Genomic DNA, 22,753 nt, shown 5'->3' with positions numbered 1-22,753 from the left:
CATGCAAACCACTCTGGATTTACTATGTTCTAGTTAGTCAGTCATATTATTTGCCTGTTTACAGTAAACTACAGTTATAACAAACTCAAAGGGACCACTGTTTTTTGTTTGTTATATCAATAGTTTGTTATAAGCATTTCTACTGTCTGACATCTTGGATCAAGTCATGTGGCCACATCCAAAGTGTGCACTGTACATGTACTGTGTTTATTCATCATACATAATGTAAGTAAATGCCTGTGTTAATGACATACAAACCCAAGAGTCACTTGCCTTCATTCAGGAAATCTGGGATTTTCTATAAAACTCATCAGCATTAAAAATATCATCTATTGTTAAATGAGGTTGTAATTTGAGGACAAGGTGTCAGTACAGAGTAAATGAAATTGCCTTCAATTGTTTATTGCTGTGCAGTATTACAATTTCAACCAAAACCAAGGAGGTGTGTTATATCTGACTTATGAACCGTCAAAATGCAAGAAATACCAGAAAAATGAGAAAATATCGACATACTTTTTATTGAAACAATACAATGTGTCGCGGTATAAAAGGAATTCGATCAAAGCGTGCAAGACAAAAACCATGTGCAGCATGGACCAGCTAGAGTCATGACATGTAAAATTGAACAACCTCTCATCACCTGCCCCAGAAGCTCAGTGGGAAAACAGTGTGTTACAAAACTTAACATGGTATGTGAGGTTGCAGGTTTGATTTATGTTATGGAATTTTCATGAAAAGAAAAGATTTGGGACTTTTTACCAATCATCAAATACAATTGTGTTCATATCGAGAGGCAAGTATATAAAACGTAAATTGTTAAACCTACATACATGTATTAAAATTAAAATGTAAAACCTCAAAGCAGGTTTAAAAGTCACCCATTTCAAAACCTAGGTTTTGAAGTTGAGCTGGTTACTTGGTTTACCTGAGGTTGTCAGGACCCTAATGCAACATAGGGTAATACAGTGACAGGTTTATTATTTATTTTTCTCCCTTTCAGACGCTCGACATCGACCCGTTTTGGACACCTACAACAGAAGAAGAGTACACTCACTTCGGGGAGAAGGCCGACTCCGACAACCGAGCCCGCATGTATATGAACAAGGTCCGCAAACGTAAAGGGCTGAAAGTCGATGAGAAGATAGTGGAACATGGAGAAAAACAGAGGACCCTCACAAAGATGAAATAGTTGCCAAATGCTTGTATTTGTTATGATCTTCAGGGGAAATGGGTTCCTTAGTTGTGGTTTTTGTATTGTTAAGAGATGAAAGAATATTTAAGAAATAAACGTTGAGTGGGAGTATCATACTATAAAACACTGCAGGGAGAATAAACCATGAGGGGCGCTGTTGTTTATTTTTTATATCAGATATCAACATTCTGTACAGACACTTTAAGGATGTGCATAAAATGTCCAAGCTTTGTTCAAATATTACCCATATTTATATAATGATGACTCACTAAATAAAATTTAGTGAACAGGAGAGTTAAGTTTGGTATTTCACGGATATTCTCCCAATTGTCTCCCAATACTGATTGTCATATCTCTCACAATTTTAATGTGACCATTGCATTCATCAGTATTACCCAGCTACCCAGCTAGGTACATCTATTGGGAACAACTCACTTGATGCTTCTCACTCCAAAATAATGTTGTCCAATTCATGACGTCATCAGGTTGCGAGTATTTGTTTGAATCTCCAGAAATAACGTCATGATAGAACAATGTTTTATTGTGAAATAAACCACATTTCGTTCTTCTTTGTTCTTTGAGAATTATCACATAGCTATCTTTTATATGTAAATAAAGTGGAATCTAACTAAATCAGTGGAGTAAAATATGAGGTTGTGGAAGTAGGGTGTCAGATTTTAGAGTTATCTCCCTTGGTCAGCTGCTGCAGTGTTGAATCAACAACAAAATAATGGTTACTTAAATAACTCATAGTCTTTTATATCTTTTCTTACATCTATATTTCTCTGTTTAAGAAAACTTGTTTGCCTACATCTGATTTCATTTGAATGGAATAGCTAGCTAGACTTGACTATTTGTATCATCTGGTTTTTGATACATAAAGTCAGAGACCATATAATAGAGGGACGGCCCTCACCAACAGTTTATCACTAACCATCAGCGCTACGGTCTGGCATGTAACTGATACACCCCGACACCCTGCTGTTAACCTCCCTGTACCGCTGCAGATGCGCAATAGATGCGCAGACATTCACGACTGACCATTCTGGTAACCACGTAAACAATATTACATAATATCCGGGGTAAGAGTTAATTCCCTTAGCCGAGATTTCTCCGACTACGACCAGCGACAATCCAATAAAAGGACGTCTCTTAGCGGATTACAAAGATTTTTGTATGATATCTCTCATTAGCACATGTCAGTTGGCTGCAAATTATTTGCTGAACATGTGTGTCTTCCGGGACATTTATTTCAATTTACATATCTCATTTTATGCTGCAATTGTTAACTATTATAAATAAACAAATATACCAAATCTACTACGAACGCCACAGAAAACTACGATCCGGTAAATTGCACAGGAACTCAGGAAGTGTAAATAAAACTCATTCAGAAGCAGGGAAGACACTTGTAACATATCACCCTATTCCCGATGTTCACAAAATATATCTCCAGATTAACTTCATATCTTATATTAAGTCCAGACTAGATTTACTTGCAAAAATGCATGATCACCGACTGGTGTAAATGCTTTACTATTAGCCAGAAAAAAATGACGCCATATTAATGTTTTTATTTCATGTAAATTCGCTACTATTTTATAATGCTAATAATTCCAATGAATTAAAAATACACATTAAACTACGAGCGTTGTTAAATGAATTTTCGATGTGTCTGACAATGGGCTTCGAAAGAATCAAATGTTATTGGTTAATGCCAGTTTGGGGCTAGCAGTGATAATAGGGTTTGCCGGAGCGAGATAAGTTTGACACCTTCGACCTTGTTGTCTGGAACTTCTCTCCCGACGACTGCCGATATAATCCTTCTTTTTTCTTGGCATTTACAAAGCAAATGATAATTGTATAATACAAATATTTCATGAAACGGGTTTTTATTTTTGTATGATGTTTTTATTGTTGTGTAAATACACAAAGTAAGTAGTACCTTCATCATATTTACATTATTATGATTGGGTTTAGGCCAAGATCATTTTGCTCATAATCAATATTTACACGGCATAAAATAAATAATTGATTAAATGTAGTCATGATTAATACAGACAAAATCTTCAGAAGATAACAAATATGTAGTATTGTAGTATATAGTATATGCGCGATATGTGATAGAAGCCTAACTGAAACAAAGTTAAACTTACGAAAAAATGGCGAAAGCAAAGGTAAAAAAAATACGTGTCTTACAAAAACAATTCTAATATCATACAATATGTCACTTTGTATAATGTTTCAAAAGATATATGCGGATGATAATCACAGACAAAATGCATGTTATTTCGTCTGCTATATATGGTAATTTAATTTAAAATATGTGACGTAAAATATGGCCTTGCGCCAAAAATCATACAAAAAAAACTACCGATCGTACCTAAATAACTTTGGTACCAAGCCAAAGGGGAAATCGTGATGAATGTAAAACTATTTAATTCAGGACCGATGATAGGAACACATTCGTCTGAAAGCATGCGGAAATTAAGAGTTGTGGTGTAATTATTTCGGGAAAAGTCAGATTTAGTCCCATTTCTGGAGTCAAAATCTGAAATATCGCATCCGCCCTAAATTTGTAAATGGCACTAAGCCAATTTTTAACATATATCCTTTTTATACACCTTGGTAACCAAGGACTTTCATTGCGAATTAGAGGCCGTTATTGAAAATCAATATCTGCACTTTTGCCGATTTTACATGTGCGCCATTTTGTTCTCTCGGACAAAGACAAAGCGTGATCACAGTCATCAAATACAGTGACAACGACATGCTTTAGGGCACCAACAAATCTCAGTTGTAATGTTAACAATGTTAAGAAATACATGAGTGTAATTTTGTTTTGTAAAATATATCTTTTGCATGGGAAAAAAAGGCGACAGCGATGACTGCAGTTAACGCGTTTCTGCTCGCTTCCGGACAGGCTGCGCAGTACAAGCCGTAGCACTGATGGTTTCGCGCATAGGCTAGAGGGCCGTCCCTCTATTATATGGTCTCTGATAAAGTGATGCGCTGGGGTAGCCTACTAGTTAAAGTGTTCACTTGTCATGCCAAAGACCCGGATTCCATTCCATACAATGTGTGAAGCCCAATTCTGGTTCCCCTGGCATGATATTGCTGGAATATGGCTAAAAGTGGCGAAAAACTGTACTCACTGACTCACTCATTCACTCATACATTAAGTGTAGATATTCACGTGTCATCTTGGTGCTGGAATACAACCCTACATACATATGATCTGTTCGTGTAAACTGGCGAGTTTGGCTTTCATTTGTAAGAGTAAGACATGGGCTGTTCACCTTGTGTCACTTCCATCTTTGGACACATGCTACTGCAATGATGAGTCCATTCTTTAGATCATTAATAAGATGTTAGGACATTGTAAGTGACCGATCTACCAGATTGCTCGTGCAGTGTTGGATAGGTTTTAAATATTCTTTCAAACAGAGCGTCAAATACACAGTACCATGGTCTTTTGTCCTGGAAACTCCGTTGTGACTGTTAAGAGTTTATCAAATGATAAAAAAACTACGGAATATCAGAAATAGTCTTTGGTTAGACAGAAAACTGTATTGTCATGTTGGACCCTCTTTCCCAACTGGCTTTGTCCTCAGTTGACTTCAGATCACTTTCAAAGATGTTTTTGAAATACATGTGAGCAAAATGTCAAACCAACTTGTGCTAGTTTTGAAATTTGTAAACTCAGAAACATGAGATATATTTTATGTAGCACTTCACGTGGAAAGAAATATAACTTGAGGTATTGAGAATGCAGGTTTTTCTTATACAAAATTATTATTAATTGTGGTAAATAACTCTTTAAAAGAAATAGTCTGGCATGAATTAACATTTCACTCTTCTAAACTGACTTTTGTGAATTCGGTGTCAGCCATGAGAGTTTTTTTCTGATTCTTTGCATAGAAACATCAGACGAGTGCTGGCGAATATAGGTAATTTATTGTTTGGCAATAAAAGTCTTGAGATATTTGTTGAGTTTTGTTTTCTACTGAATAGAATCATCTTTTGCTTAAACTGCCATTATTGTGGAGTGTCCATGATAATCCAGATAATCCAGATACCCCATGCTGGTCATACTATCACCACCGTTATTGTGATGTGTCCTCTATGTCAGAGACTACCAGTACCCCATGCTGGTCCTACTATTACCACCACTTTTGTGGAGTGTTCTCTATGTCAGAGACTACCAGTACCCCATGCTGGTCCTACTATTACCACCACTTTTGTGGAGTGTTCTCTATGTCAGAGACACCCAGTACCCCATGCTGGTCGTACTATTACCACCGTTATTGTGAAGTGTCCTCTATGTCAGAGACTACCAGTACCCCATGCTGGTCATACTATTACCACCGTTATTGTGGAGTGTCCTCTATGTCAGAGAAACCCAGTACCCCATGCTGGTCAGACTATTACCACCGTTATTGTGGAGCGTCCTCTATGTCAGAGACTACCAGTACCCCATGCTGGTCAGACTATTACCACCGTTATTCTGGAGTGTCCTCTATGTCAGAGACTACCAGTACCCCATGCTGGTCGTACTATTACCACCGTTATTGTGGAGTGTTCTCTATGTCAGAGACTACCAGTACCCCATGCTGGTCATACTATTACCACCGTTATTGTGATGTGTCCTCTATGTCAGAGAAACCCAGTACCCCATGCTGGTCATACTATTACCACCGTTATTCTGGTGTGTCCTCTATGTCAGAGACTACCAGTACCCCATGCTGGTCATACTATTACCACCGTTATTGTGGAGCGTCCTCTATGTCAGAGACTACCAGTACCCCATGCTGGTCATACTATTACCACCGTTATTCTGGTGTGTCCTCTATGTCAGAGACTACCAGTACCCTATGCTGGTCGTACTATTACCACCGTTATTCTGGAGTGTCCTCTATGTCAGAGACTACCAGTACCCCATGCTGGTCCTACTATTACCACCGTTATTCTGGAGTGTCCTCTATGTCAGAGACTACCAGTACCCTATGCTGGTCGTACTATTACCACCGTTATTGTGGAGCGTCCTCTATGTCAGAGACTACCAGTACCCCATGCTGGTCATACTATTACCACCGTTATTCTGGTGTGTCCTCTATGTCAGAGACTACCAGTACCCTATGCTGGTCGTACTATTACCACCGTTATTCTGGAGTGTCCTCTATGTCAGAGACTACCAGTACCCCATGCTGGTCCTACTATTACCACCGTTATTCTGGAGTGTCCTCTATGTCAGAGACTACCAGTACCCCATGCTGGTCGTACTATTACCACCGTTATTGTGGAGTGTCCTCTATGTCAGAGACTACCAGTACCCCATGCTGGTCCTACTATTACCACCGTTATTGTGGAGCGTCCTCTATGTCAGAGACTACCAGTACCCCATGCTGGTCGTACTATTACCACCGTTATTGTGGAGTGTTCTCTATGTCAGAGACTACCAGTACCCTATGCTGGTCATACTATTACCACCGTTATTGTGATGTGTCCTCTATGTCAGAGAAACCCAGTACCCCATGCTGGTCATACTATTACCACCGTTATTCTGGTGTGTCCTCTATGTCAGAGACTACCAGTACCCTATGCTGGTCGTACTATTACCACCGTTATTCTGGAGTGTCCTCTATGTCAGAGACTACCAGTACCCCATGCTGGTCCTACTATTACCACCGTTATTCTGGAGTGTCCTCTATGTCAGAGACTACCAGTACCCCATGCTGGTCGTACTATTACCACCGTTATTGTGGAGTGTCCTCTATGTCAGAGACTACCAGTACCCCATGCTGGTCAGACTATTACCACCGTTATTGTGGAGTGTCCTCTATGTCAGAGACTACCAGTACCCCATGCTGGTCGTACTATTACCACCGTTATTGTGATGTGTCCTCTATGTCAGACACACCCAGTACCCCATGCTGGTCATACTATCACCACCGTTATTGTGGAGGTAATAGTACGACCAGCATGGGGTACTGGGTGTGTCTGCCATAGAGGACACTCCACAATAACGGTGGTAATAGTATGACCAGCATGGGGTACTGGGTGTGTCTGACATAGAGGACACATCACAATAACGGTGGTAATAGTATGACCAGCATAGGGTACTGGTAGTCAAAAGGTTGACAGAGCAAATGGAATCAATTTTGTTCATTCTCTGTAAACAAGGCACTACCGACTTAAATTTCTGGGAGGGAAACTGGGATTTTGGTGGGAGAAAAAATGTCCCAGGCATCCCCACCCAGTGAGAATATCAACAGGACCCTAAAAGAGTTTTTACTGTGTTGTTTTTCATATATCCCAGCAGCTGGAAACCAAATCAGTCATTGACACACTGAACGACTAATCCTCATATATTGGTCACCCTACGCTATGACAGGCATTGAGCCACGGGTGTGCAGTGGGGATATTTAGCAGTGCTACTTTAAGCTGTTACATGTCTCACATGTGCATACCTCACATTACTTCAACATGTGTTATTCAAAGGGTGACACACCTTATCTTCTTCCTGGTTCTTTTCTTCCTTTTGTGTTCAAGGTAGGCTGCATTTAAGTAGTGTAAGAAACATGAGAAGCTTGGTGTGTCTGACATAGAGGACACATCACAATAACGGTGGTAATAGTATGACCAGCATGGGGTACTGGGTGTGTCTGACATAGAGGACACTCCACAATAACGGTGGTGATAGTATGACCAGCATGGGGTACTGGGTGTGTCTGACATAGAGGACACTCCACAATAACGGTGGTAATAGTATGACCAGCATAGGGTACTGGGTGTCCTCTATGTCAGACACACCCAGTACCCCATGGTGGTCATGCTATTACCACCGTTATTGTGATGTGTCCTCTATGTCAGACACACCCAGCTTCTCATGTTTCTTACACTACTCAAATGCAGCCTACCTTGAACACAAAAGGAAGAAAAGAACCAGGAAGAAGATAAGGTGTGTCACCCTTTGAATAACACATGTTGAAGTAATGTGAGGTATGCACATGTGAGACATGTAACAGCTTAAAGTAGCACTGCTAAATATCCCCACTGCACACCCGTGGCTCAATGCCTGTCATAGCGTAGGGTGACCAATATATGAGGATTAGTCGTTCAGTGTGTCAATGACTGATTTGGTTTCCAGCTGCTGGGATATATGAAAAACAACACAGTAAAAACTCTTTTAGGGTCCTGTTGATATTCTCACTGGGTGGGGATGCCTGGGACATTTTTTCTCCCACCAAAATCCCAGTTTCCCTCCCAGAAATTTAAGTCGGTAGTGCCTTGTTTACAGAGAATGAACAAAAATTGATTCCATTTGCTCTGTCAACCTTTTGGCTGCAGAAAACAGAAATTGCAGGTGGGAGCTAAAAAAGGTGAACTCTTTTGGAAAATCATGTGAATCTTGGAGATTTGGAAGCTTTTTTCCAAGACTTGAATAATTACAGACCACAGCGACACAAATTCTTACGTAAACACTCATCCTTTTTTGGATGCCTGAGAAAACAGTCCAGAAAGGGAATCCTTGAAAAGTCCCAGGGTAAATACCTGGTGTTCTCATGCACTGTTAAGGTGCAACATGCAGTGCTGCACTTTCAGCTGAGAGGCAACCTGTACTCGCCCAGATCACAATCACTGCAGAGGTCACGAGTCGCCCGTTAGCCAACGAGGCCCATTCTCTACACAGGTGCCACAATTGTTAAGGTGCAGCCATTAGTTGTGGAAAGTGGCCACTTTTACCAGTGCCAGGACCTGCAGATCTTGGAAAAAGTTCCAAGATTCACTCTGATTATGATCCATGCTCGGTCAGCACCACGCCATGTTTGTGGGTTTGACCAGAGTGGCAAAGGTCTTTTAACACGTGTCCCTTCCCACACTGCAACACAACTGAAACACTGTTTGGGGTCGGTGCAAACTCACTAACTGAACGTACAATGACGTGCAAAATCTAACCAGAGAGGATAACCACCTTTCCTTTGTGTCAGAATAAGTACAACATGTTTGTTTACAAGGTAATTCCTCTTTAAACGCGGTCAGCCGTAAAAGGCGACTATGCTTGTCGTATCTTGATTCGTTGGCTTGATGTCGGAATGAGTGAGTGAGATTGGTTTACCGCCTCTTTGAACAGTATTTCAGTTTTTTCCCGACAAGACAGCTTGATGTTGGATGAACGCTGAGGAGATACATGGCTTAAACGCCCACCGCTTAGATGAAGCCTCGGGACCCCCGACCCGTAAAGATCCGGGTCAGAATAGGTCTTCAGCAACCCATGCTTGTCGTAAGAGTCGACTGACGGGATCGATTGGTCAGGCTCACTGACTTGGTTGATGCATGTCATCGTATCCGAATTGCGTAGATCGATGCTCATGATGTCAATCACTGGATTGTCTGGTCCAGATTCGATTATTTACTGACCGCCATCATATAGCTGGAATATTGCTGAGTGATGCGTTAAACAACTAACAAATTTAAACGCGGTCCCTATTAACACAGGACAAAAAGTGGTGATATACAATCTTGTTTACACTTTGTACACTTGGAACACAATTTTGTAATGTGTACGGTACTTGAGTCAAATGTTATGATGGCAGGTAGTTTTCAAAATATACAAATTGCTTCAGACTACAATATTCAAATTACAGCCGATGCCCTAGCTTATCATATACATAAATACAATAAATGTTTACTGTATCAGCATTATTCAATAAGCAGCACTCACTCAAGTGTATTATATTTGATATAAACATTCTATTCTATATAATCTTTATTGTTTAACCTTTTTTAAAATCACTTCGAAACTTTTTGTTGTTAAATTGTTAAACTCTTGTTAAACCCTGTTTAACAGAATTCATCAATCTACCATTTAGGAAGTGTTATTATCTCATTTATTGTGATGACATTTAAACCTGTGTCAAAACGCCCACCTGTGAGGAGGCACTGTTATACATGTTTGTGTCGCAGTCAGACCACAATACCACAAAAGTGTGTCAATTTCTACACAAATACAAGTTTTCACCACTTAGTGATATGAATGTCTATTCTCCATTTATATTTATTCCATATCAAGAAGGAAATAACGAACAAAGAGGACAGATCTTTCCAGTATATTGTTTGCCATAAACAGATTCAGTCAGCTTGCCTTTGTATATCATAAAACGGTTCAGTGGACTTGCCCTAGAGTATCATTAACAGATTCAGCCAGCTTGCCCTAGAGTATCATAAACCGATTCAGTCAGCTTGGCCTAGTGTATCAGAAACAGATTCAGTCAGCTTGCCCTAGAGTACTATAAACAGATTCAATCAGCTTGCCCTAGTGCGTCATAAACAGATTCAGTCAGCTTGGCCTAGTGTATCATAAACCGATTCAGTCAGCTTGCCCTAGAGTACTATAAACGAGTTAATCAGCTTGCCCTAGTGCGTCATAAACAGATTCAGTGGGCTTGCCCTAGTGTCTCATAAACAGATTCAGTCAGCTTGCCCTAGAGAATCATAAACATATTCAGTCAGCTTGCCCTAGAGTACTATAAACAGATTCAGTCAGCTTGGCCTAGTGTATCAGAAACAGATTCAGTCAGCTTGCCCTAGAGTACTATAAACAGATTCAATCAGCTTGCCCTAGTGCGTCATAAACAGATTCAGTCAGCTTGGCCTAGTGTATCGTAAACCGATTCAGTCAGCTTGCCCTAGAGTACTATAAACATAATCAATCAGCTTGCCCTAGTGCGTCATAAACAGATTCAGTGGGCTTGTCCTAGTGTCTCATAAACAGATTCAGTCAGCTTGCCCTAGAGAATCATAAACAGATTCAGTCAGCTTGCCCTAGAGTACTATAAACAGATTCAGTCAGCTTGTCCTAGTGTATCATAAACCGATTCAGTCAGCTTGCCCTAGAGTATCAAAAACAGATTCAGTCAGCTTGCCCTAGAGTATCAGAAACAGATTCAGTCAGCTTGCCCTTCTGCTTCATAAACAGATTCAACTGATCGCGTTGAGACAGTATTAACTACACAATCACCCCTTCTCTAATTTAACTCTACACCTTTCATGATCGACTTAATTTCCCATGCATAATTGCAATTAAGCAGAGGCCATATTTATTCAACATCCACTCGGTACCTGACCTTAATTGTGGGGCAACCAAGATTTAATTTAATCCGTGGTCCAACACATCTGATAAAGTTGATTGCGTCAGTGTTGGGAGTAATGAGGTACAGATTCTAAGTGGATAACGCTTTGAGGACGACACATCCTCATCCCTTCGCCGGGTGAATGCGGCATCCCATTTGGCCCTCATGACCCCTGTCACGAAGTCAGGAAGGGATATAGTAATGAATACTGTCCAGCGATCTGCCCCGCAGTTTGATATTTTATTAAACATTGCATACCCGTTGAACTCGGACAAAGTATGTGGCTTTTTGCAATGTGTATTTTCTGAATATTGTATTTATCCACTTCCACGACAAGTTGGTTCAAATGAGAAGAGACCCCTGAAGATCCGGGGTAGAATAGGTCTTCAGCAACCCATGCTTGCCGTAAAAGGCGACAATGTTTGTCGTAAGAGGCGACTAACGGGATCGGGTGGTCAGGCTCGCTGACTTGGTCGATGCATGTCATCGAATTCCAATTGCGTGGATCGATGCTCGTGATATCAATGACTGGATTTTCTGGGGATCGAACCTCTCCGGGCAGACGCTCTACCACTAGACCACGGAGGCGGTCTGGAAGTTGCTGGAATATTGCTAAAAGCGGCTTAAGACCATACTCACTCCAGTGTATCTGATTACAACCACTGCTGTCATGGCTAAATGTACCCGTCAGGTCACAGCGTTTAATCGGTTTAGAATTCAGCGCCATGTACTCTTAGAGAAAGTCCCGAGCAGGCAGGTGGTGTGATCGGGGGCTCGACATACACTCAGTAACCCATACCATTGCCAGGGGATACGAAACATCGGTCTTTGAAAGACTTGCATTATATAATACGAAAATAGCATGAATGTCGCAATAAGGAATATCATAAAATAATGACAATAAAAGTCAGTTTTTGCCGTGTGGAGAGTACTGTATGAGAACAATGTGTTCAGCTGTTAGAGGCTCTGTATTGCCGGGCACACTATACAGGTGATTGACTACTTAATGTCCTTCACGACAATACCCAATGCTTGTACTGTCCCCAAACTGGTCCAAGTCAGGGCCATTATCCTTTAGCCAAGATTGGACCCATTCCAGTTGTACTCGAACTCAGTTTTCTGAGAAAGAAATCATTCATGTTCAAACAAGGTGCATAAATCAATTATATCTACTTATCTACTCAAGTTATTTCGCATATGTAATGCTGAGTGAATGAGTGAGTATGTTTTTACATCGCAATATCACGTTTCGGACACCAGAATGGCTTCACACATTGTTCCAAAGTAGGGAATCGAACCCGGGTCTTCGGCGAGACGAGCGGACGCTTTAACCACTGGGTCAACCCATTGCCCCTGAGGTGCTGGAAGCGTTACTACTGTTTATAAGTGCATACTTGCAATACATGCTATAATGTCCTGGACTCAAGCTTACTTGATAAATATGGCCCATATTCCTAAAGGTTGTCTTACAAGTTTGAAAAATAATCATTAAGAGTTATAGCAGATATTGGTATGGCTTCTGCGTCACATGTTTGTTTGTTTGTTGTTTAACGCAATATTCCAGCAATATGACGACAGTCTGTAAATAAACGAGTCTGGATCAGACAATCCAGTGATTAACGTCATGAGCATCGATCCACGCAATTGGGATACGATGACATGCATCAACAGAGTCAGCGAGCCTGACCACCCTATCCCGTTAGTCGCCTCTTACCACAAGCATTGTCGCCTTTTACGGCAAGTATGGGTTGATGAAGACCTATTCTACCCCGGATCTTCGCAGGTTGCGACACATGTGCTGCGGTAGTGGTGTATCATTTAACGCAAATGATGTCGTTGTATGAAAATGTCCGAGTCAGCCGTGGTCGGTGATGGACCATGCCACGTGTTGGTACCGATACCAAAGGTGCCCTGTACACATTGAATATCCTGGCTACAGCAGCCGTCTGTGGGTTGTCTCCTTTCAATCAGGGTCGGTGTGGTGGCCTTGTGGTTAAAGCGTTTGCTAGTCACGCCGAAGACCCGGGTTCGAATCCCCACATGGTTACAATGTGTGAATTAAGCATCTTCGTTGCTGTAATTTGGTGATTACAACAATGACAATTTTAATTTGGTACCAAATGATTTAATCATGCTTTACACATATCGTTAATGTAGTAATATCTGTCGCACATGTGTAACAACCCGTGAAGATCCGGGGTAGAATGTAGAATGTCCGTGTCAGTCCGTTTGACATTCGCAGGTATCCACTTCCAGAATAAAAACATAAAATGCTGGTTGAATGAGCAAATTTTAATTAGGGATGCCAAACACGTTAATTAATTAAAGAAAAGAAAGTCGACAAAACACTGGCACTTCCTGCCCGGGACATCACACCTCATATGCTGAGGTCGGTGAGAAACCTTCTCACATGCACATCTCAAAGAAAACACATAGAATCAAGACACACCAGACACACTGGCTCTTCTGGGGGCTCACGGTATCTAGTCATAGTTATCACTTATAGTTATATATTATAACTCAATTCCTTGAGCAAAACTATACATTTGTAGACACTTGAGATATATTTGTCCAGATATGTACGTTTCGTTTTAATTTTCTGCAATCCATTTTTAGTATTACACGTTGGCCCGACCGGGCCGACTTTTAGACAATCCAACCCCCTCCGCCAATCGGGGCCCTTTGTGACAAACGCCCCTTTTTGTGCTATGACAAGTAACACGTGCTCACACAAATTACCGATTCATGGAGAGTGCGAGGGTTGTCTGTTATGCTTTAATTACAAACTGGCCCGTATTGAATATAAACAGACGTGTAGCGTTTCCTTTTAATTTGAAAGACTTTAATGTCTCATATGTCATACTGACCGGGCATTGTACATATCTACCCGAAGCAATTTCTGTGCTTTACAATGACCCTGAAATAAAAATCTTATTCATCATGTACGTCCGGCCATTCTCAGGCGGGTTTTAAGTGAACATGACTTGTTCGACACTTGTTATAGTTCATATATTGTACGTTATTTACTTATTTAAGCAGCAATTAGTAAAGAATTCAGCACGACAAATGTTACCCTGAACACCCTACCAAAATTTGCCTATTAAAACATTTAAATATTCGACGAAACTTTTTTGGTCCAACCATGGAGTTTAAAATATATGCTGTTTTACAAAATATTAAATCAGTTATATTACTCCCTAAAAACAGACCTCCGTGGTCTAGTGGTAGAGCGTCCGCCCGGAGAGCGGAAGGTCCGGAGTTTGACCCCAAACCGCGTCATATCAAAAGACGTTAAAAGATGGTACTTGTTGTTACCCTTTCTGGCGCTTGGCATTAAGGGGCTAAAACAAGGACTGGTCGGCTCGGAGTCAGTATACTGTGCCTGAGTGGGGTATTCATGTTAAACTGCGGCATGGTATCTCATTGAGCTAGCACTATAAATCGGCATCAGTTCGGACTAGTACAAGCAGCCACACAAACACACACACGTACATGCACGTCGCTATATAAGTGCAATAATGTTGGACGCGACGTTAAACCCCATTTCACATCACCTCATCCTAAAAACAATGGTGGTATGTATAGGAATAAACCATGCTTACTGGCCATGGCATGACATGTCCCGATAGTATTGACCAGTTCCATGGACAATATGGAGTGCAATTCGGCTAGTCATTGTGATACCACCCCATACTATTAGGGACAGACCCCCCCCCCCCCCCCAAACAATCATGCTGTACGACGTTAACGTCCATAACACTCTCGTTAGGACGTCCCTAAACTCGATGAAGTGCAGTAAGCTGTGGAATGACACTTGGACGTCGTGCACGCAAATTCGATCTGTGCAAAGGATTTCGCATCCTCAGGGCATGTACTCTTACACCAGTTGCCTGTTGCAAGCAATCCCTTATCTGAGTGACAGTTTGCAACCGATTTCTTGATGCCATCTCTCTGACTAATGTGTGCCGGGCTGGAGTTCTTGGCCTTGGCGTCCAGGGCGGCGTCGACCATCGACGTTACGTGTTTGTTGGTATCTAGGCCACAATGTGCTGACGACAGATTGAGAGACATGCAGCGTTTGGGCAACAATATTCTGACATGTGCCTACCTGCAACACGAATATGACACCTAAACGTCCATCCCGTGGCAAACGTCGCATGATCGACGCTGTTGCTTCCTTAATGATTAAATGTGTTTAATGAAATGTCTTCGAGTGTTTAGTTCCAAGAAAACAATAAAATTATGCGTTTGCTCACATCCGAGTCTGAGTGACAATGGTAAATCAGGCATGCTACGCCTTGCATGTGGTCCGAGATCACGTGTTTGGAAGCTTGATTTTTGCGGATATATACTTGCATAAATCACACACTTTCATTGCCAAACATTGGTGTTTTTTCCTTTAGTTTCACCTCAAAACAAAATATCCCCTACATTTTTGGCATAGTATATATTTATTTAGTGTTGAATGTCAGGCGTCCAACCACTTCTAAGTATATAGCATATGGAAAATACACCTTAATTCTGAAAGACATATGAAAAATTCTATGAAATTTGAAATTGATTTCATTGTTAATGTAATTAACCTTGTTAAAAATCTATACATTATCGTGAGGTAATGTGTCATACTTCGGAAAAGGGATCAGGATTAAGGATCAATTATTACCTCATTTCTGTGAGAACTTCCACACAAGACACTGTTTTCGCCTGCCATATCATCCACGTGGGACCACCTCGTTGCCTTTTGTATATCTTCAATAAACACGTTCTCAGTTCCCCGGTCCATCCTTATGCAACGAGGAACCCCTGAATGGAAAACAACTCGTGTTCAGTACACCATTAATGTAATGAACGACAACCACCAAGTTGCATACTTAACATTGTTGCCGTAGTCGAACATTTACTACGTTGATCTGATGCAAAATACCATTCGTGTCAATTACAATCAAGCTGCGGTGCTCAAATCCTAAATAATTGTGATACCAATTAAGATGTTTCAGGTATTATATCCTGAGTGTATGAAAATCTGTGGCGTTTGAAACAGAAATCTTAAGCCTTTTTCTCCTATGCATTACCTACTATACAGACGATCGCCTCTGAATCACCTCCAATACTTTCAACGTATTCCGGGACATAATGTGCTACGACATATGGATCTTTGTTACTTCGACCAACTTTGAGCCATAGTATTCGTCTTGAAAACTGAAAAATTATATTAAAATGTGTAGACACCTTCACTGAAATATATCTTACTATGTGAGAAAGGCCTCGTTAGTTGCCCAATTATCTAGTACTGTTGCTTATACTATATGGAGTATGTCTGTTTTCTATTATAGATTCATGTTTATCACCAAGCATACATTAAACATGTACTTACTTGAAGGCATTTAACATTGCACTTGGGAAATTATGTTTATCTATCGAAAAAAATAACTTTCATGATATTTATATTAACGTTTCACGTACAATGTAGTCATATTGTAAGGAGTGAGTGAGTGATCCGGATATAATGCATCTTTGAACGGTATTCCAGGTATATCACGGCGTGTCAGCTTAATGAGGGAGGAAATCGCGAAATAATGCGGGTGTCAGACGCTTACTACTTCGGTGAAACCAACAAGCATGGGTATGGTGCTGACAAACCTATAAAATATAATCGGGGCGAACCGGGTTTGGGACCCACAATCATAGGTTTCTAAGGTGCCCAAGGGATGCATCTCATGACAGCGAATTGCAGCGCCTTTGACGACTGGGCCACCCGTGCCACCACATTGTGAGGAAATGAGCCATTACACTGAACTAATTACTACATGCACCTTCTTAAGAAATAATGTGAATGGGAACTCACCCGCAAATTGCACCGTGAATAGCAAAACCGAATAATAGATTAAGGAAAACAACCATCTCACCTGAATTGCGTGTGTAACTATTTCATGAACTGTATCGGGTAAACAACGTCTTAGGTCAAGTGTGCTGAGTGTTCCCTTCAGTGTTCGTATGCTGAAACATTTAAAAAACATCTATTAATTCACTTAAAGTGCTACCATTCGACTAAGTAACAGTACATGTGTGTTACATCGCATATAAAGATGTTGTGTTTCGTTTATACTTTAGTAACAAGTTCAATCTAGTATAACGAACAAGGAACCACGCCTGATGTGTATATATCACGATGGCGGCTGAGGAGAAAGCAGATCTCCCTATTCGCGTACCCAGCAGGAAAGTACAGCCTGACTGCACCCTGTCCCGGAAACATACACCTATTAACAGCAAATGCAACACTATTAAAAAAAAAAGTGTTGTGGAATGTTTTCGGAACAACAAAATAAGAAGGATTATACAAGAACAATAATACGTAACAGTTAACAGTGGTTGATCATTTCTAATATTCTTCCAACGTCATCTGCAGAAAAAAATATTTATATCTTACTGTCAATTCTGTTCCTAAATTGGTTCATGTCCATTGTCTAATCACTATCTTCCTACAAAGCAATATTTGTTTTTCACTTCTTTGCAAATGGCGCCTCGGCCTCGGTTTCGGTTTGGGCATGCGCAGATAAAACAACTGAAAATATCGTCATATCGCCATGTCGCCGTATCGCGTTACCATATCGATATCTCTACGTCGCAATATCGCCATATCGCGTTTCCATATCGCAATATCGCCATGTCGCGTTATCGCCATATCGTCATGTCGTTGCGTGTTATCGCTATGTCGCTTTTGGCTGTATCGCAATATCGCAATTTCGTGTCGTGTTATCGCTTTGTCGCGGTATCGCGTGGATATCTCAGGGCGATATGGCGATGGCCCTAATCAGCCACCATATTATACACAGAGATGGAGTGAGATAAACTTTCATCACTTCAGTGACATCTGGACCAACCTGAAAACAAAGTGCAACATATTTTATGTCTGCAATAACTTTCAATCTAATTACAGTCACAACCTATTAAATTATCTGTGGGAGGAAGAGAAATTGTAAATGTTATTCTCATGTATGACCAAAATCATAATACGAATAAAATATTACTTCAAATACTTCAATTTATCTAAACTGTTATTAAATGATTTCATTGCTTTTTTAAATTTTCTCTTATATCAGTGTTTATTTGGCTACATTAACATTTGTTGCCTAACATATATAAAGAGATTTGTAAGATCTGTATACCATGAATTTAGTTTTATTTTAATGTGTGCTACTGTTGTTACCGTATTCGACGTAATAAGCGCCCCGCTCTAATAAGCGCCCACTGCGATATTTGCTAATATATTGGCTTGTGAACAATCCCATTTAGCACCCCTTCCGATTGATCAATGTACACAAAACTTATTTATTCGCGTATAATACGTACTCGTGTGTTATATGCATTCTTAATTATGGGCAATTAAATTCTGGAAAAATATATCTGTCGCATATAAACATTTTAGTCTGTCAGCATAAACCACGAAATTTATCTTTCAACTCTGTTTTTCCACAAATATAATATTCTAATAGGAGCCCCCTATTTCTAATTTTGAGAGCGCCCTGGGCGCTTATTACGTCGAATACGGTATATATTTCTCAAAAGAAGTTAAAGGTTATCCGATTTTTTCATATTACTACCACGATAGTTAATCTGTCATGTCGAGTGACAATCGAGTGATCCTTAACATATTTTGAGTAGTATTTATCATGCATGTATAAATGACTGTCACTATTGCTTCGAGAAATACTGTCCAGGTTTACAAGAGTTTCACATTTAAGTAATTTTAAACAAGTTTTTAATATTACTAGTTTTACAAATATTCTCGTAATAACGACTAAATTCTGGTAACGACTTTTCGAAAACATCGTAATTACGACGGTTAAATTTTCTTAGCTACGGTGTTGACCCAATAAGCTTGCGTAAACCACCGATTGTACTTATTACAGTTTTTCTTGTATTCGTATTTGCTGTGACTGCTGGGATATTGCTAAAAGCAGCGTAAAACCATACTGACTCACTGCTGTGACTACCATTTGTATCATTATCTACCCGACGCGAGTCGTTGGGGGTCCTGAGTTTGTTTGTTTGTTGTTTAACGCCGCATTATTCCAGCTATATGGCAGTCTGTAAAAAATCAAGACTGGACCAAACAATCATGAGCATCTATCCACGCAATTGGGATACAATGACATACATAGATAAACCAAGTCAGCGAGCGTGACCACCCGATCCCGTCAGTCGACTCTTACGACAAGCATGGGTTGCTGAAGACCTATTGTAACCCGGATCTTTACGGGTCGGGGGTCCCGAGGCTTCATCTAAGCGGTGGGCGTTTAAGACATGTATCTCCTCAGCGTTCATCCAACATCAAGCTGTCTTGTCGGGAAAAACTGAAATACTGTACAAAGAGGCGGTAAACCAATCTCACTCACTCATTCCGACATCAAGCCAACGCATCAAGATACGACAAGCATAGTCGCCTTTTACGGCAAGCATGGGTTGCTGAAGACCTATTCTACCCCGGATCTTTACGGGTATCCGTTTGGATATTTCTAATTTTTAATTTTGTTGATATAAAGTTTTAATTAAGATAAGTTAATTCAGTCTAATTGTCAGATTTTAGTACTTGAGCTCTGACTGGATTTGTTTAAATTTTGCGATTCAGACAAACAATCCGAACCGACAGAGATGCGTGGTTTGTTTCGGACCAGTGAACAGTGAAAGGCACAGCACGTATATAACGGAGAAACGCCCAGTGTATGGCACAGGCAAATTTTGAAAGATGTAGTGAAAAGAAAATTAACATTCAGCTACTGCCTGTTCCAGAAACTAAATAGATGTTTGTGTGTATGATTATGATGCTCTTTGATACATATAAATTAACATTAATTTGCACTTGTATTGCTTTCAAAATATATATCCTACATGCATGTCTTCTCGTGCCCTGTAACTATTTGCTCATAATGTCCCTGTTATTGTCAAGCTTTTAAGAATTAGATGCAATTAAAAAAATGGGCTTAATATACATTCAAGAAAAAGCGAGTACCACAAGGTCGTCGCTGAATATCACATTGTCGAATTGGTACTAATAGTCTATAACGTTATATACGGTGACGCCCAGGACTTGAACACCGACTTAAGCGTGAGGCTGCACTCGAGTAAACCTGTTCATATAGCTCTTGGTAATAACTTACCTATAGACACTGGTGTATTACGACGGCAACATGAGTTTAATAGTGAAACTAGTCTACATCTCTTTCGGGCAAGCCGTTCAAGAACCATGACTAGGCTTTGGGAGCGAAATAATATATTGTCTCTGGACAACCAATGGACCACAATGTTCACGTTCTCGGGATTCGAATTGATTTGTTTGTTTGTTTGTTTGTTGTTTAACGCCGTTTATGTCGTTGTTAAGACAATGGTATCAATACGATCGCATTGTGGAACTGGGGTCGTTGTTATAGCAGCTGTACAGTGAACATAAATTCACATATGTAGTTTCACTTTTCGAACAGCCAGTTACACACAATAGAACCCATTAGACTGCAGTTCACACCCTCCAGTTGATGTAGATGTTTCTCGCTCATCTATGCACGACTGAGCAGTGATGATATCATGTGTGAAACACGTTAATATACACGGATGCAGGACATTTCTACCAAGTGGGTGAGTAGCCTCTGCCATGACAATAGACTAACGTACTTAAAATGATGTGATGCTTGCAACGTACCCACCCAGACAATTCCCATGCATGTGTTTACTTATGTTAAATTATCTTCTATATCCCGTTTACTTCGGGTTTCCTTCGCGGTATTTACGCCTTTGTTGTCGACAGATAAACTGGCAATTAATATAATGTATGGAACGCATTTTTATGTTGAACGTCTTAGCATGCACTAACGGGGTTTCTGTGCATCAAAGAAATAAATGATTCAAAGGAATAAATGAGAGGGCGATGACAAGTGTGAGTGTATGCTGTAATGAGATTGGTTAAAAACGTTGTTAAAATTGGATTCTCAATCCCAGAGAGAGAGAGAGTGTGTGTGTGTGTGTGTGTGTGTGTGTGAGAGAGAGAGAGAGAGAGAGAGAGAGAGAGAGAGAGAGAGAGAGAGAGTTGTTGCTCAAATAGACTTGCACAAGTCTCTAACGAAATGATTATTTGTTTAAATCTTAAATGCTAAAATATTTTAATAGTAAGAACAGAGACCATATCATAGATTATTATGATATTATATGGTCTCTGGTAAGAAGTTATCATTAAAAAAATATAAAAACTGGCGTAGTAAGTATCCGCTTGTCAAGATTTGCCGATTATTAGGATATAATTACAAAACATCCATGGACTTCAGTACAGACTTGGATAGGCTCAAATAACACCAGCAAGACCTGCTTAAAGTACGGTTAATTCGCAAATGGCCTTTTGCTAGTTATGGCCAGCGGCAATGTCAGGTGATTTTATCTAGACTTAGGCTAGGTTGTAGTGATTTAAAATCACATTTATTTGACAGATTTCTGATTGATAATCCCATCTGTCCATGTGGCCTAAATAGAGAAGATGCTTTCCACTTTTTTCTATCTTGTCCACGCTATGCCAAGTTTAGAATTGATAAATACTTTTTTGTTAACCAGCTCAGCATACATACTATACTCCACGGCAATGAAGATTCATCTTCCTCAGACAATGAATACATTATAAAATCAGTTCACAATTACATCATTGAAACAAACCGCTTTACGTAAGTTTTGTGTCAACTTAAGAATATAAAATGCATTTGGTATCTTGCTTTCCATTTTATTTCATGTTGTGTTACTCATTAATGTCTGCTCTATAGACTTTATTACAATCTACATGTATAATGTACAATATTAGGAGAAGCATTAATATAGGCCTTTTTGGCCTGTTTGCTAATCCTTTTTCCATTTTGTAATGCTATTTAATGTAAAATCTGAACATTAATGGAAATAAAATACTGTTTTAATCAATTCGCAAATACTCATCGACAGGCGTCCATGTCTTTTTCTATAATCCCATTAGAGACCATTAATCGTCACGTCATGAGCAGACACGTTACAATTACACATCTTTCCAGGTGTCAGGTCTTGATATTGTGAAATATCCCGTGCGATGAAAGTACAATTCAATGCGACCATCACTCATTTGAGTTGAAACCAAAGCACACAATTAATGCATGACTAAGCAAGGGTAGATAACTCCGATTCACGTTGGCTCGTTCAGACTGATCAGACTACTAAAAAACATATCACCCGGAGGTGTTAAATAACATGTGACATTTCTTCCTGAAAACAGTCGAGAACTCAGTACCTTGGACAGCCATGTGATAAATCCACATCAATTGCTTAAATAATAGACATATATGTTGATAAGTTCAGCTTCATGCTACATATAATGATAGGATTTCGAGTGTTTTGTTGAGGATGAAATGGAGTTTCAACATGAATGCCT

The 22,753-nt window shown here is 40.0% G+C and overlaps 1 protein-coding gene and 1 long non-coding RNA gene across 5 annotated transcripts in view; one reads left to right on the top strand and one right to left on the bottom strand.

Annotated features, from left to right (window-relative positions):
* Nucleotides 1-5,179, top strand: part of LOC124131362 (elongation factor-like GTPase 1) — a 41,736-nt gene extending 36,557 nt beyond the window's left edge. Inside the window, exon 21 of the mRNA XM_046494599.2 lies at nucleotides 1,001-5,179. Coding sequence (XP_046350555.2) covers nucleotides 1,001-1,189 — 189 coding nt within the window. The 3' untranslated portion in view covers nucleotides 1,190-5,179. The remainder of the gene's footprint in view (nucleotides 1-1,000) is intronic.
* On the bottom strand, nucleotides 500-17,962 carry LOC124131363. 4 transcript variants are annotated; one of them, XR_006860643.2, is made up of 5 exons: nucleotides 17,753-17,956; nucleotides 17,232-17,322; nucleotides 16,398-16,524; nucleotides 15,989-16,128; nucleotides 500-1,028 (listed from the first exon to the last, which is right to left on the bottom strand). It is a non-coding gene; the product is annotated as an uncharacterized LOC124131363 (long non-coding RNA). The 4 variants fall into 4 exon arrangements; XR_006860645.2 differs by lacking the exon at nucleotides 500-1,028 and adding an exon at nucleotides 15,049-15,374 and having other exon boundaries at nucleotides 17,753-17,962; XR_006860644.2 differs by lacking the exon at nucleotides 500-1,028 and adding an exon at nucleotides 15,049-15,433 and having other exon boundaries at nucleotides 16,402-16,524; nucleotides 17,753-17,960.
* Nucleotides 17,963-22,753: the final 4,791 nt, after the last annotated feature.

Source organism: Haliotis rufescens, unplaced genomic scaffold, assembly GCF_023055435.1.
Source record: "Haliotis rufescens isolate VD_foot unplaced genomic scaffold, xgHalRufe1.0.p SCAF_1, whole genome shotgun sequence".
NCBI lineage: Eukaryota > Metazoa > Mollusca > Gastropoda > Lepetellida > Haliotidae > Haliotis > Haliotis rufescens.
Note: the sequence above shows the minus strand (reverse complement) of the source record. Positions and strands in the feature narration are given on the sequence as shown.